Genomic DNA, 15,042 nt, shown 5'->3' on the forward strand with positions numbered 1-15,042 from the left:
AATGCCACAAATATCTTACATGGTAGGCATTATGTATATAAGCTCTTCGACATATCTTTAAGAATCTTTGACCCCAGCTCATGCGTTTATTCATATCAGATCTTATCCATACCATCGCGCCTCTCTAACCTAGTCCGCAGAAATATTTTTCAGTTGCAAATATGATTAGCAAAACAGCAAGTATTTAACAACTAATAAGAAGAAGAAAAATACTCTAACATACGGAATAACCAGGTTATTCACCACGAAACACCGGTATTGGTCGTTGGTGGAGGCCCGGCTGGCTTGATTGTGGCTCTCCAACTCGCTCGTCATGATATAAAGTGCATGCTGATTGAGCGCAACCTGGATACTACGAAATGGCCGAAAATGGATCTCACCAACTGCCGTACCATGGAACTATTTCGCCGAATTGGAATAGCTGAAGGATTGCGAGAGATTGGTAAGCTTTTCCAACCATCAGCCCGCACAGCGTTGTAAACCCTTACCGATCCCAGGTGTCCCACCACGATACTCGTTTGATGTACTTCTCAGCACCGGTTATTCAGAAGGCGAAGAAGAGATAGCCAGATGGGTGAGTTAAGAGTCAAGAATCCGGGAGATACAAGGGATAAGGCTTGAACTAATTTGGACTGATTGTGTAGAAGCTTGATTCTGTCGATGCTTGGTGGCAGCGTATTAAATCTCAGAATGATGGGTCTCTTCCCCGAGAGCCCTACCAGCGCTGTTCCCAAGCTGTCCTAGAGGCATGGCTCAAACCCCGAATTCAAGCTGAGAAGCTCATTGATGGCCATTTTGGTCTCAAGTTTGAGTCCCTCACAGAGACGGACGAGGGAGTAGAATCTCATCTCACAGATGTAGTCACTGGCGAACAACACATTATCCGGAGCAAATACGTTGTGGGATGTGATGGAGCTGGTAGTCGTGTCCGCAAGTCGATTGGGATCAATCTCCTCGGTGGGCCTGTGTAAGTTACAGAAATCCTTCATCCCTTGCTCCTAGTTCTTCTTACTGATAGCCTTTAAAAACGAATACAGCCCTGCGGCAATGATGTTAATCCATTTCAAATCACGAGATCTCTCAAGGTTGCAGAAGCACGGTCAATTTTGGCACATTTCGTTTGCGTCTGGCGCTTTCATCATTGCTCAAGATGAGGTCGACACTTGGACTCTACACACCAAGATTCCAATCGACACTGATTGGGAGAAGATGGATCCCGAAGAGACCATCTATAATGCGTTTGGAGGCCCATTAGCCCCATTCCCAATCAAGATTGACGAAATTCTAGTCAAAAGCAGCTGGCGGCCAAACATTTGCATCGCAGAGAGCTACACATCTCCAGGCGGACGCGTCTTCCTTGCGGGTGATTCGGCGCATCAGAATATTCCTACGGGAGGTTATGGAATGAACACTGCCGTTGGCGATAGCTTCGATATCGGCTGGAAACTTGCGGCTACTTTGAAACAGTACGGCGGTAAAGATCTCTTGAAGTCGTATGAGCTGGAACGGCTGCCCATTGCGGTACGGAATATTAACCAGTCAGGCACCTTTTGGAAAGTTTGGGCTACTATCTGGTCTCGTGTTGCCGAAATAAGAGCTGACACTGTTCTTTCTAAACCCGAAGAATTAAAAGCTATCAAAGCCAATACAGCAGAGTTCTTTATAAACAATGATGCTGAGAATAAAAGCCACGGCATCGAGCTTGGCTATCGATACAACGCATCATCGATTGTCGTTCCAGATGCAGAGGCTACGGAGCCGGAATGGAACATTTTGCATTACATCCCATCAACATGGCCAGGAGCCAGAGCGCCACACGTCTTCCTCTCTGATGGAAAGACAAGCGTGTTTGACTTGTTTGGGCAGGATTATACAATTGTCGACTTTTCCGAAGAGGGCAAATGGGCGCAATTCTTTACTGAGGCTGCAAAACGCCTTGGAATTCCCGTCAAGGCAGTTCATTTGCCGCAGGAGAAGCACGTATCCAAAATCTGGGAGCGGACCGCAGTCCTGATCCGGCCTGACGATCATGTCGCGTGGAGATCGCCCCTGGATGAAACGACATTTGACGGAGATGTGGATGGAATCTTGAAGACTGCGGTAGGCCAGGCATCAAACACAGAGGCTGGAGTTCTAAACAAGGAGCGAGTGTTGGCTGAGGTTAGGGAGAAGGGGTTTGCGGGCACAGTTGGAAATGTCAACCAAGACAAGGTGGCAATGAAAGCTGCGTTTCAAGTTTGAGAAGAGGGGGAATGGCTAGTACGATGACACAGCATGTGTTAATTCTAAGATGCTAAGATGCAGAGGTTTTCTTTATGAGCGGTATATGTAGGTATATATAAGCCGATAAGTCGTGGCAATGGAAGGCTACAAACTTAGACTCAGTGATGTAGAAACAGCCAAACTATAAAAGATGACGACAATCCTCGAGAATGAATCAAGATGCTAGAATTACATGCATGAAACACTCCTGTGTATTATTTTGCTAATGCGGAACTTTTGCGACGCGGAGAAATTTGGAGTAAGTGAGTCACTCGGTAAAGTTATTGGCATACATGTAGCATCGCTGCTGCGATAAGAATAGAGAAATACTTGTATTCATCAACATCACAACTTCCCAGTAAACATTAAAAAAAATATAATTCTCCATCATGTCTAGCGACTCCAACTTCGCCACAATAGTCACTCCATCCCAGCTTACTATCTCATTCAAACATCTCTTTTCTAACATTCCCTCATCAGATCCAACTATTCTCGTACATTCCTCTCTTCGATCTGTTGGCTTCATCCCTGGGTTCTCTCCTTCAGTCATCCAGTCTCTTCTCGCCGCCCTCGGCCCTTCTGGCACCATCGTTGTTCCAACTCATACAGGCGACAACTCGGATCCTGCTGCGTGGCAAGCACCCCCAGTACCAGAATCATGGTGGCAGCCGATCAGAGACTCTATACCGGCCTATGATCCAGCTACAACTATCACCAGAGTCGTGGGTGTAGTTCCCGAGACGTTGCGAACATGGCCTGGCGCACTGCGTTCAGCTCACCCACAGACATCTTTTGCAGCATTGGGTCCTCAAGCAGAGCGCATTACAGAGGGACATGCACCGAACTGTCGCTTAGGTGAATCAAGTCCACTAGCCAAACTTGAAGCCGCGGGTGCTTGGGTTTTGCTTCTCGGGGTTGGGTGGGACAAATGCACAGCTTTCCATCTCGCTGAATATCGTATCCAGAATCCTCGTCTGGAAGACAACTCATTTGCCATAAATATAGATGGCCAGCGACAATGGATTACGGTGCAAGACGTGACTATTACTGATGAAGATTTTGAACGACTCGGGGCTGACTTTGAGAGAGATTGCAGGGTCATACATGGAACTGTTGGAGCAGCTGACTGCCGGCTATTTTCTTTGCAAGAGGCAGTCGAGTATGCAACAAGATGGATGGATAAGAATAGAAGTAAACCAGAGTTTTGATGCAGAAATGCTGGTTTACTCATACAGTCACAAAGATTTTGTGGAGGGAGCTGGGGAAGAAATGATATTATTTGGTTAGATGATGTATATCTTGATGCTTCATGATACTAGACTGACTCGCTTCGTATCTGATATTGAATCAGAGAACTAACACATGCCTGTTTCTCACGACATGGAGCATCTTGAGATAATGCGCGGCTTCGTCTAATAGATAGCCAACTCTGTGCATATACTGCATATACCTCGCCTACTTTTCTCTCCCTCTCGAGAGATCCTTCTTCAAACATTCCCCATTCTTTAAACGCCATGCCAATTCGTAAAGTATCACTGCCACCAACGCCCTTGAACTCCGAAATGCACTGTCATCGACGCCCGCAAAAAGGTCATGCCATGGACCCAGCTTTTCCCACTTCTCGACCGTACCGGCTCTCCTCTAACCAGACTGGAACAGGGTATCTTCGTCGCGCAGGTATTCGCCGCAGTCGGCTTGTCTGAAGCAAACAACTCCAGTGGGGTCGAGTCTCCTGCTCTCCGCGGTGCTGCGAGCGCTGACTCCGAATCCCAGAGGAACATCGTCCATGGTGTAGACAACCAGGCCCTGGTGCTCGGGGCAGTCTTCTGAGTAACGACCAACGTGCGCCTTGACAACGTTTCCACCGTAGAGGAATGGCATGACTCCGTTGGGGCGAATCCAGAGTTTGTGTCGCGCGTGCTCGGCGAGGATGGGGAGGGCAGTGATGTGGATTCGAAATTTGCCAGACTTTGTGAATTTGCCTATTCATAGAATCCGACATTAGTTTGCGCCCACACACAGATCGGAGGAAGAGTAGCGCATACCCAAGCAAGTTCCTAGAGAGAGAAGATTGTCACGAGAAATTGAAGTTGCCAGATTGGCCATGGAGAGGCGGACAAGATAGACTCGGTTCTGCGACAGGCGAAAGACGTTTCGATCGCCATCTTCTTGGGGCGCAATGATGTTCTTGAGCGATGCGCCGGTGTATTCAGCGAGCTTCTTGAAGACGGCCTGCGTCTCTTCTTCGGTGAGAGGACGCATTGTGGATTTTTTTGTATTTTTGATATGCGGGTGACGAGGATTGGTAAAGTTCGATTAATGGCAAAGATTTAAAGGCTGGATCCAGGAACAAAATGTTTGGCTCCAGAAGTTTTTCGAGCGATAAGAAATTTCCGATAAGAGGTAGATAATTGGCTGTGGGGCTAGAGAAAGTTAGATGCAGAGGTACCTCTTCACCCATGGTTTGCGGTGTGGGAACCTCGACACTAAACGGTATCGGCGCTATGCTCTATAAGGTAATTGGACGAGAAGATGTTGGAGGCAATGAGCGTCGAGTTGGATTTCACATTCAATGAATATTATGAGTACTGCTCAGTGCATAAATAAATTGAATTGTCTATATTGAATGAAATTGCATAATATACGTAAATAGACGCCTTCTCTTTATTTCCGGCGCATGTTGGGTTTGTGAGGTGAAAGAGAGCTTCAAACTATCCGCTCTGTGCACCAAAATAGCAAGAATACCAGCGCTTGTAGATGCTTCTTGGTCCAGCATTCACAACCGTTTGGCTTCACCACGAGTTTAGATATATCATACTTTTTTTTGTTTTTAATCTGCATATTATCTCGAATCTCATCAGATCTAGTTCTAAGGCTACCCAACACGATCAAACAGTAATCATGATATTCTCAACACTCTTCATATATCCGCACAACCATATCCACATAAATCATCAATGCTGAGAGGCAAAAGCAGCCGCATACAAATCCATGTCGGCAATAAATCCATTGGTTCGTGTCGGCTCCCATCCAAGCAACTGTTTAGCGCGCGATGAAGATCCGCGCAGAGTTGTACTCATGGCTTCGGCAAACAAATTATCGCCAGCCCCAACCAGCTTGCATTCTCCCTTGTAACCCCAAGCAGAGGCCATGGCTTTGAAGATCTCAGACATGGACTCCTGGCTAGTGAGCAGATCGAATACCGGGTACACAGAGCCGCTGTTGATCAGGGACAGGTTCTCAATCGCCTTTTGGAAGCCGGTTGCCACATCGTCTACATGAATGAGCGCCGGCCTGGCATCAGCTTGCAGAGGAACGTTTACAGGTTCCGAGGAGCCACTTCGAGCTGCTTGAAGGAGTGGGAGGATAAAAGAGGTCCAAATAGTATTCTCGTAGCCATAGATCAATGCCGGCCTCAGGACAGCAACGTCCAAGACATCGAAAGATGCCAAGATGGAATTCTCAAGACCAACTCTCCATGCGACAAGAGCTCTGGGAGAAGTGACACCGCTAGGGCCGGCAATGTTGAGATCGTTGACTGCCTTATCGCTGGATCCATGGACCCAAGTGCCCGAACAATAGATGAATCCAAGCTTGGGGCCCTTAATGCCGGAAGCGGCATAGCTGTTCAGTCGCTCTTGGCTGATCTCCTTGGCATGGCTGAGGAACTTGGCTGACTCTTGATTGGCACCGGCAATGTCAACGATAACGTCAATGTGGTAGTCGCGGACAGCCTTCATATAGGCTTCAGGCTCGTTTACTGGATCAGCGCAGATGATGGGCGTGACTTCTGCCAGAGCCATTGTTTTGGCCTTGGCCTCAGATCGAGCAATGCCATATACTTGGTGCTGGCCGCTTCGAACTAGAGTCTCGGCTAGTCGCTTGCCGACATAACCAGTAGCGCCAAGGATAAGGACTTTGGTCATTTTGATTGGATGTTTCTTTTAAAGGTGGTTTATAAGTGGGATGTGATTGAAGAGATCGTGTTGAGGTGTAAGTTGATGTGTTTTATTGTTGCTTGCTTCTTTCGGATGAGAGTGATTGAAACCATCTTGAAGAGTTGGAATCAACGACGGTATATATATATTCCTGTATTCTATGTCTTTTGCAAGCAGTTTATGATGACATTTGTAAAATCGCCTCTCCGTGACGACCTTGGCGCTTTTCGGAGACAAGACTTGAAGCCGCCGAAGCTCGACAATACTAGATTACCCAATTCAGTAATTGTTTGCCCGCTGGTCTCCGCGACCTCTCAGCCATTTAGTGGTCAGTAATGAGAGAAGCTCCGGAGGCCAGCGTTGCCGTTCCTGGATTAGATCGTCCGCCAAAGCCGAAATGTCGGACACACGCACTTACAAACGGATATTGGCTGTACGCCTGGCTCTTTAATTCCGGTATATGAACTGGTCCGACAGTTCCAAAGCCGTAGTCGTACGAATTTATGGCGAGATATAACACCGAGCAGCTACAGCTTCTGTGCATCCCAAATCTAGGTTGCAGCTAGAGCTCACTCACACAAGCTACCCTGCATCTAATCGCAAAGAATGTTTGTTACTCATGTCTACTTCAATGACGACGTTTGTGCGCAATTAGCTCAATGGTGAGATGTCACGATAGGGCGTTTGATAAATTAATTCGTTCAGACAAATTAATTCACCAAGTCACGGAAGGTGAGGTTTGCACCTTCACAGATAGGTCGGCTTCTAACCTATTCTCTTACGGTATGAGCATTGGCTATGTCCAAAATATCCCCTTATAAGAAAACTACATAATCGTTTATTGACCTGCACAACTTATAGTAGGGAGATAAGAAGACACTTAAGGTTGATTGCAAACTACAACGAAATGGCAACCGTCCCGAGGAATGAGAAGAAAACTCCCAAACAAGCAACTCAAGCGCAGGCAGCCGCACGTGACACCGTGATTAATGTCTGAGTCATACTCGCGTCGTCTAAAAAGCCGGTCGCTTGCATTGCCTCGCGGATCCTGTGCGCCTATTGGGGACGTCGCTTGTCTCGTTTGTTAGTAAAGCTCTATCTTCGCTTAATGACGTTGTTGAGTTGTAGAGTAAGGGCGTGAATAATGCGCCCTCTGACAACTCTGTGATCTAGAGCATTGATAACTTTGAAGGAAAAAAGTATTTAAACTGTTTCTTCATCAGTGATTATTCTTCAATTCTCTCCAACTTTTTAATCAGATTTCTCTTGTGTCTGAAACGCCGTCTCAAAGTCTCTTTGTCTTCCCACTAGAATTGTTACATCATCTCCACTTTCACAGCTCAACTCAACACCATGTCTCTCTCTGATCGAGCCACAAAGTCTGAAAAGCACGGCCAAGATTTGCTGATATGGAAGGTTTTGCTGGATTTATGGGATCAAGAGACCAATCCCTCAGGAATTGTCAGCCTGGGCGTCGCCGAAAACAGGCTGATGCATGACACTCTCTCAAAGCACATCCACGACAATCTGACGTTGTCCAACCATGCATTTACTTATGGCGATGGTGCGGGAGGGTCCAACCATATAAAGAAGGCAATGTCTCGATTTCTCACCAAGCACCTCAAGCCTGTAACGCCAATTGTTCCCGCCCACATCTCTGTCACAAATGGATGCAGCTCTGTGATTGAGCATCTTTCATGGGCATTTGCCAATCCTGGGGATGGATTTCTCCTAGGACAACCATATTACGGCACCTTTATCGAGGACTTGTCTGCACGAACAGGCGCAAAGGTTGTTCGAGTGCCTTTTCATGATGTCGATCCTTTGGGCGAAAACGCAGTCGCCAAGTATGAAGAGGCGCTGAAACAAGCAGAGGCCAGTGGAACGAAAGTGGCTGGCTTAGTCCTTTGCAACCCTCACAACCCTCTTGGGCGCTGCTATAGCCGAGATACTATCATCGGGCTTCTGAAACTCTGCGAGAAGTACCAGATCCACTTCATCAGCGACGAGATTTATGCCCTGTCCGTTTGGGACAACACAGTCGATACCGACGTTCCAGTTCAGCCGTTCACATCTTGCCTCAGCATCGATCCCGCGGGTATCATCGATCCTTCTCGGGTCCATGTCATCTGGGGCATGTCCAAGGATTTCGGGGCCAACGGCATTCGAGTGGGCGCCCTCATCTCACAGGCCAACCCGTCATTGCACGCTGCGCTGATTCCCGTCAACCTCTATAGCTCCGTGTCATCCGTCTCAGATCATGTCACGGCTAACATTCTTGAGGATGATGCTTGGGTTGAGGCGTACATTGCTGAGAATAGGAGAAGGCTTGCGGAGCAGTACAGGGCAGTGACGTTCTGGGCCAAGGAGAACAACATCGCCTATCGACACGGTGTTAACGCTGCTTTCTTCCTGTGGGTGGACTTGGGAAGTAAATATAAGTCACTGCATCCCAATGCTGAGACGGACGACTTGAACAAGACGATAGCCACTGCACTGCTTAAGCACAAGATATTTTTGGCGTCTGGGACAGCGTTTGGCTCAGAAGAACCCGGCTGGTTCCGAATTGTGTTTTCGCATCCAGGATACTATCTGCAGGAAGGCCTGAAGAGAGTAAGCAAAGCGCTGGCTGAGCTATGATTGGTTCCAAGGGTGAACATGGGATTCAGGAAACTTTTAAGGAGCGAAAAGAGTTAATGAATAATGTTTTGAGTGACAAATTGTGTGGGACTTCATTCGAACCTATTCCTCAATTAATCCGTGACTATCTGTGTGAAATCACCGATTTCGGCACCATGGATTGGCCAACAAGTTGCACTTTGGCTTTTGGTTATTATCCTTGTGCCCCATGGTCGGCCGACTCTGGTCAATTTAGCTTGAGCTGGGGGACATTTAGTAACTCTTCTCTCAGAAAATGTAAGTCATGATAAAGAGCAGGCTGTTTTGGTATAGTGGATTTGCAAGCCGTGAACTTCTGTGAGGGGAAAGTGGGGGATGTCAAATCAAGACCCGTAACTCGCGCCCTCTGTAAGCTTCGAAGGTGTGGGAAAGAGAGACAAGGGCGGCAGTTAAGGTGTGGCTTACGGTAGATGAGGCCCGATAGTAGGAAGTTGAGTTTATATGCTGATATTCACTGAACCTTAGTTGAGCTGCAGGAACAACGTATGGAACATGTCAAAAAGTTTCTACGGATAGTCAAACTGGTGACTGGAGTGCGATGTTGAGTTGGGTAATTTCTTCGAGCCGATCTCATTAGCAATCGGACTGCAACCCCGACCACCCGAGCTTTATCTGCTCTAGCTCAGACAGGAAGGCCAAGATAAGAATGCATATGGATGATCCAGACGTCATGAACAACAGGCTCTTCTTGACTCGCGGCTTCCATGGGCTCTAGCCTTCATGGGGACTATACTTCTCCTCCATTTGAAGAACCAGAGTGCGCATTTTCTAATCTCGGCAGCATCCTTGCTTCAATTCCCCCGCATAGTCAACATATTTCGAGCGCCGTTTCTCGATACCCCTTGCAAGAATTGATAGGCATCTTTAGTCACGCCTCCACCGTTATCCCATTACATGTCTGGGCTAATAGTGTCTATCTAGTGAATCGGCGAGTTGACCAACAACAACTCGGCATTGACTCTGAAGGATGTGGTGTGTTGCACGGACGAGAAGGATGAAGGGAGGGGTTGGCAGAGATCAGAGTATATAAGGCTGGCTTGATTCTCTTCCTGGAAGAATTGACGAGCGCTCTCTTTCATACGGCATATCTGGGTTCCTTGAACTTTGACGCAAAATGACCCAACTCCGTCTGAGATCGGTTATAAAACCGCTGGCGCTCCTGTTGTCGGTGCTGCCTTATAGCAAAGCGTCCCCGACACCGCCATGCAGCACGCCTCCCGGTGTTCATATTCCCAAGCAGGGTGCCGTAGCGTCACAAAGCACGGTATGCAGTGAGATCGGTATTCAGCTGCTCAAAGACGGAGGAAATGCTGTTGACGCACTCGTGGGCACAGTATTTTGTGTCGGTGTCATTGGAATGTATCACAGTGGCATTGGTGGTGGTGGCTTCTTGCTGCTGAGGACGAGCGATGGCAAATACGAGTTTGTCGATTTGCGTGAGACAGCCCCGGCTGCAGCCACTCAAGATATGTACAACGATGACGAGAATCTGAGTATTTATAGTGGCCTCGCAAGGTAATCTCGCAATTAAGCGGCATGTTCTTGAAGATTAGCATGAATGACTGACTAACATCTCTATAGCGGCGTTCCTGGCGAGCTTCGAGGGACAGAATATATCCACAACAAGTACGGCGCTCTGCCATGGGCTCATGTCATCAAGCCCTCAATCGAAGTTGCTAGAAACGGATTTAAAGTGACAGAGGACTTGATCAGCACTATCAAGTCGACATCACCTAACAACTTTCTCACAGAAGACCCAGCATGGGCCATCGACTTTGCTCCTAAGGGACGCCTTGTCCGGCTGGGCGAGACCATGACTCGAAAGCGTTATGCCGATTGCCTCGAATCAATAGCTCATCACGGTGCTGATGCGTTTTACACTGGTCCTATTGCAAATGCTACAATTCGCGCCTTGAAAGCAGCGGGCGGAATCATGACGCTGGAGGATCTGAAGAACTATACCGTTGCTATCAGGGAACCCCTGCAGATCAACTATCGCGGTTACAAGCTCACGAGCACAAGTGCTCCGTCAAGTGGTGCCGTTGTACTCAGCGCTCTCAACACCGTTAGTGGTTATGAAAATTTTGGCCATCCTGACCAGGTGAATCTGACGACGCATCGACTGGATGAAGCCATTCGATTTGCGTACGGCCAGCGCACCGAACTTGGAGACCCATCTTTTGTTGAAGGTCTTGACAAGTACTCAAAAGAGATGATTGCTCCTGCAACTGGAGCTGAGATTCGCTCCAAAATCTCAGACTTCAAGACTCAAAACGTCTCGTACTATGATCCCAAAGGCTTGGAGTCTCTTGAAACTCCTGGAACTTCACATATTGTTGCTGCAGATGCCAGTGGAATGGCTGTCTCGATGACTACAACAATCAACTTGCTCTTTGGTTCAACGCTGATTGTCCCAGAGACTGGAGTCATCATGAACAACGAAATGAACGACTTTAGTATTCCGGGAGTTAGCAACAGTTTTGGCTACATTCCCAGCCCAGCCAACTATATTCGCCCAGGAAAGCGGCCTTTGTCTTCTATTTCTCCCATTATAGCGGAGACGGCAGATGGAAAGCTTTATCTCGCTCTCGGTGCTGCAGGTGGTAGCCGCATTATCACAGCCAACATTCAGAACACGATTCACGTTCTGGATTCCAACATGACCACCCATGAAGCACTAGCAAGCCCACGTTTGCATGATCAGCTTGTTCCAGATCAGACCAGCTTTGAGTATGCGTACGACAATCGCACGGTGGCTTTTATGAAGTCGCTTGGTCACAATGTTACTTGGGTTGCACCGGGACAGAGTGCCGCACAAGCCGTAAGACTGCTACCGAACGGTACGTTTGAGGCAGCTGGAGAACCTAGACAAGTGACTTCTGGTGGATTTGCCATTTAAATGCAACTCAATGATGTATGCAAGGTTGAGTGAGTGGTGCATTTGGTTCCTCGCAAGTGAGTGGCCTAGCAGGACGACAGTTATCTCCCCAAATACATAATAGTAAATATATTGCATGTATATTCTTTTAAAAAGACCATATTCTTCACCCCAGAAGCAGCTATTTAATCACTTCCTACTAATATTGTAGCACTGGTTGCTGATGGCGACGTATGAGACGATAGTGTCATCAGTTTCTCCCAATCACTAAAAGAAACGCCTGAAATGTATCCAATTTTTCAATGCTTGCTGAAAATGCATTTCAAACTCGTTATAAATAAGGGCTTTTATTGGTATATTGTAGATAATGCAGCGCTATGTGCAGTGACTGACTGCTCAACTTTGTCGAATTCTAGCCAGCTTTCAACGCATTTCCAAAAACATCGTCTAGTTCGCTCGCTTTTTAATGTCATTCTCCCACGAGGTGAGCAGATCCATGATTGAAACAGAGTTAGTCCAGCTAGGTGATGGTCTTGGGGCCTCCTTGAGACCCTGTGCGATGCAGTCCTCCACACGCTTCACCTGGTGCCCAAAAGCATCCATCTGGGCTGAGACAACAATCTCTTCTGTCGCTCCACCATAAGTTTTAATCTCGATAATGTTGTCGCCCGCCAGTGGGAGCCAGGGGTTTGTCTTGAATCGTAAAACACCCTTGTCACCCTGAATAGAAAAGGAGAAGTCGTTGCCAAAGCTATCGGTTGACTGAATAGTGGCCAAGACGCCATTGTCGAATCGAACATTCAGAGAAGCGTCACGAGCATGCAGACTGCCCTCGTTGGACAGGTTGCCCATACCAGTAAGCTGTCTCTTCTCAAACGCCTCAGGTCCAAACGCCGTCTCCATGATGAAGTGTACAAGGGAAACTGGGTAGCATCCCAAATTGTAAATGGTGCCCATGCCCAGAGGATTGGCCTTCTTCCAGATGTTGGCGGCGTAGTAGCCTGACATGCCCTTGATCGAGCCAAGAACACCAGATCGCACAATGGAGGCAACCTTCTCCATCAAAGGGTGAGAGAGATACATGAGTCCCTCGAGGAAGAAAACGTTTGCGTCCTTGACAGCTGCAATCATAGCATGCGAGTCTTCCATGGTTGTTGCGAGAGACTTCTCCGAGAGAATGGCCTTACCCCTCTTCGCGGCAGCAATCACAGCAGAAGAGTGCATATGGCTAGGCAAGCCAACATAGACGACATCGACCTCGGCATCGTCAATTAGAGCTTCCAGGTCCTGATATTTGGTGGCGATGTTGTACTTTGCAGCAAAAGCGTCGAGACGGGCCTCATTGCGTCCAAAGACGGCCGTGATGCGTGAACCAGGGCTGGCGAGGATCGACTTGACCACCGTGTCGGAGATGAAACTGGTACCAAGAATTCCCCAGCGCAACATTTTGAACTTGTTATTCTTCTTGATTCTTATAATTGAGTCGAAAAAAGAGTGAATTGGAGGGGAAAGGGGTCGAATAACGTGAAATGAATGTATAGTTTTTAACGGCCAAGAACAGTAGTAAGCCGCGGCTTGATGCCAATTTTCAAGCTTAAAAGCGGACGCACTAATGAGATGGATGGAGATTTTTCTCTTGCGGAGCACGGCGGCCGCCGGATTCGCCGATGGGAGCCGATAGACTATTGCGGAGTCCTGGGGCCAAATTGGTTGTAATAAATGAGATTATGGGTGAAGCGTGATCCCTAAACGCAGTAAGACTAATTACAGACTCCGGCCAAGTCTTTTCTTGTAACTTCAAAAGAAAACCTTCCACATCTTCTCTTATTTCGGCTGTCATGGGAGAAATTTTAAAAAAACATTTCTACCCAAGATATACCATCGTTCAGAATATCTTCAGAAACCCCGGGATCCTTAGCCATCTGACTAAAAACGTTTGGAGTAGAAACTGTCTCAGAGCGGATAATGTCGTTACTATCCTCCGCACCTGTAGGATTATAAAAAGCTGGAGTTGCCGCGTCTTCGTCCAATAGTTGTCGGTCGGTATCAGCGGTAATGTTATCGTGTTCATCATGAATTGACGGTTCAACAACGAGGTCCAGTCGAGCACTTCGACGTCGTTTACGTAGTGGCGGTGGTACAGTTTCGCCGTCGTCTTTATGCTCTTCGCCGCCCTCAATATGGCTCGGATCATTCAATATATCATCTGGCGGTGTAACACCTTGGTCAATCGATTGCTGCTTTCGTGGGGTGATTTACCCGGTTCTACCATCGTCTCGGGTATCGATCAATCGTTGATCGATAGGGTTTAGTCTCTCGCTGCGACGTCGCTTTCGGGGTGGAGAGAAAACAATTCCACTGTCATCTTCTATATCACTTTCTGGAATCACCTATGTAGTATCTGATATAATCCGTTCTCGCTCGGATCGGAATGGTTTGGATTTGGCGATCGTGCGGTTGTCTCGAGTGTCTGCCATTGGCTCATCGACGACGTCTTGTCTCGCGCTATAGCGGCGTTTCCGGGGTGGTGAGAAAACAAGTCCGTCGTCATCTTCTGCATCGCTATCAGGGATTACTCGCGAAATATCTGGAGTAATCTATTCTCGCTTGGATCGAACTGGTTTGGATCTGGCGGTTATACCGCTGTCTCGGACGTCGACTAATGGCTGGTTTATAGGGTTTAATCTCGCGCTGCGACGTCGGTATCGGGGTGGAGAGAGGGCAATTCCACTGTCATCTTGTATCTCACGATCTGGAATCGCCGGCACAATATCTGGTGTGACTTGTTCTCGCTCGGGATGGAGGCCTTCGGTGTCGGCCGGTATGCGATCGTCTCGAATGTCGACCAATGGCTGAACGATGAACGACTGGGTTCAGTCTCGCGCTGTGACGAGTCGGAGCCATGTTCCTCGATTTGAAAAGAATTTGACAACATTTGGAACCAATTGGACGATGTTCATGGCACTTTTACAATCTCTTGAATTGACTACATGATATATTCTCATTTCCCCGCCTCTACTTACTGAGGAAGGCACGATGGCCGCAAAGGGGAGCGGTTATTCAGCTACCTAAGTTTATTATCCAGCATCCCATGTGTTACATAAAAGCTACACGGACTAAAGAATAATCTTAAATACTAAAAGAATATATTTATAGTAGTAAATAGTAGTAGAAAGTAGTGATAGTAGCAGAAAGTAGTGATAGTAGCAGAAAGTAGTGATAGTAGCAGAAAGTAGTGATAGTAGCAGAAAGTAGTGATAGTAGCAGAAAGTAGTGATAGTAGCA

The 15,042-nt window shown here is 47.5% G+C and overlaps 6 protein-coding genes across 6 annotated transcripts; 3 read left to right on the forward strand and 3 right to left on the reverse strand.

Moving 5' to 3' along the window:
- Positions 1–161: 161 nt before the first annotated feature.
- On the forward strand, positions 162–3,470 carry V8C40DRAFT_275970 (uncharacterized protein; the record flags this gene model as incomplete). Its single annotated transcript, XM_083220780.1, has 6 exons — positions 162–176; positions 235–442; positions 498–574; positions 645–967; positions 1,038–2,228; positions 2,660–3,470. 6 exons carry the CDS (start codon positions 162–164, stop codon positions 3,468–3,470), a joined length of 2,625 nt encoding a protein of 874 aa, XP_083071246.1.
- A 51-nt stretch (positions 3,471–3,521) lies between these two features.
- Positions 3,522–4,619, reverse strand: V8C40DRAFT_250325 (ribosome biosynthesis protein NIP7). Its single transcript, XM_083216948.1, has 2 exons — positions 4,308–4,619; positions 3,522–4,244 (listed from the first exon to the last, which is right to left on the reverse strand). The coding sequence occupies exons 1-2, from the start codon at positions 4,522–4,524 to the stop codon at positions 3,904–3,906; spliced, it is 558 nt and encodes a 185-aa protein (XP_083071247.1). The 5' UTR covers positions 4,525–4,619; the 3' UTR covers positions 3,522–3,903.
- Positions 4,620–5,097: 478 nt separating this feature from the next.
- On the reverse strand, positions 5,098–6,287 carry V8C40DRAFT_280732 (NAD-dependent epimerase/dehydratase family protein). Its single transcript, XM_083221447.1, has one exon. It carries the CDS (start codon positions 6,186–6,188, stop codon positions 5,217–5,219), a length of 972 nt encoding a protein of 323 aa, XP_083071248.1. The 5' UTR covers positions 6,189–6,287; the 3' UTR covers positions 5,098–5,216.
- Positions 6,288–7,017: 730 nt separating this feature from the next.
- V8C40DRAFT_250330 (pyridoxal phosphate-dependent transferase) lies at positions 7,018–9,438 on the forward strand. Its single transcript, XM_083216949.1, has 2 exons — positions 7,018–8,873; positions 8,943–9,438. Exon 1 carries the CDS (start codon positions 7,554–7,556, stop codon positions 8,838–8,840), a length of 1,287 nt encoding a protein of 428 aa, XP_083071249.1. The 5' UTR covers positions 7,018–7,553; the 3' UTR covers positions 8,841–8,873; positions 8,943–9,438.
- V8C40DRAFT_53934 (gamma-glutamyltransferase) lies at positions 9,418–11,991 on the forward strand. Its single transcript, XM_083223102.1, has 2 exons — positions 9,418–10,394; positions 10,461–11,991. Exons 1-2 carry the CDS (start codon positions 9,994–9,996, stop codon positions 11,776–11,778), a joined length of 1,719 nt encoding a protein of 572 aa, XP_083071250.1. The 5' UTR covers positions 9,418–9,993; the 3' UTR covers positions 11,779–11,991.
- On the reverse strand, positions 11,866–13,446 carry V8C40DRAFT_250335 (Gfo/Idh/MocA family protein). The gene has a single exon (XM_083216950.1). It carries the CDS (start codon positions 13,201–13,203, stop codon positions 12,205–12,207), a length of 999 nt encoding a protein of 332 aa, XP_083071251.1. The 5' UTR covers positions 13,204–13,446; the 3' UTR covers positions 11,866–12,204.
- Positions 13,447–15,042: the final 1,596 nt, after the last annotated feature.

This window comes from Trichoderma camerunense, assembly GCF_050948025.1.
Source record: "Trichoderma camerunense strain CBS 138272 chromosome Unknown V8C40scaffold_13, whole genome shotgun sequence".
Lineage (NCBI taxonomy): Eukaryota > Fungi > Ascomycota > Sordariomycetes > Hypocreales > Hypocreaceae > Trichoderma > Trichoderma camerunense.

Bases quoted from the DNA above. Each gene is read 5' to 3' on its own strand.
- V8C40DRAFT_250325 (XM_083216948.1), bottom strand. From the start codon at position 4,524: ATGCGTCCTCTCACCGAAGAAGAGACGCAGGCCGTCTTCAAGAAGCTC. The intron at 4,245-4,307 runs GTATGCGCTACT...TTCTATGAATAG, and splicing joins CTCTCTAGGAACTTGCTTGG to GCAAATTCACAAAGTCTGGC.
- V8C40DRAFT_280732 (XM_083221447.1), bottom strand. From the start codon at position 6,188: ATGACCAAAGTCCTTATCCTTGGCGCTACTGGTTATGTCGGCAAGCGA.
- V8C40DRAFT_250330 (XM_083216949.1), top strand. From the start codon at position 7,554: ATGTCTCTCTCTGATCGAGCCACAAAGTCTGAAAAGCACGGCCAAGAT.
- V8C40DRAFT_53934 (XM_083223102.1), top strand. From the start codon at position 9,994: ATGACCCAACTCCGTCTGAGATCGGTTATAAAACCGCTGGCGCTCCTG. The intron at 10,395-10,460 runs GTAATCTCGCAA...ACATCTCTATAG, and splicing joins ATTTATAGTGGCCTCGCAAG to CGGCGTTCCTGGCGAGCTTC.
- V8C40DRAFT_250335 (XM_083216950.1), bottom strand. From the start codon at position 13,203: ATGTTGCGCTGGGGAATTCTTGGTACCAGTTTCATCTCCGACACGGTG.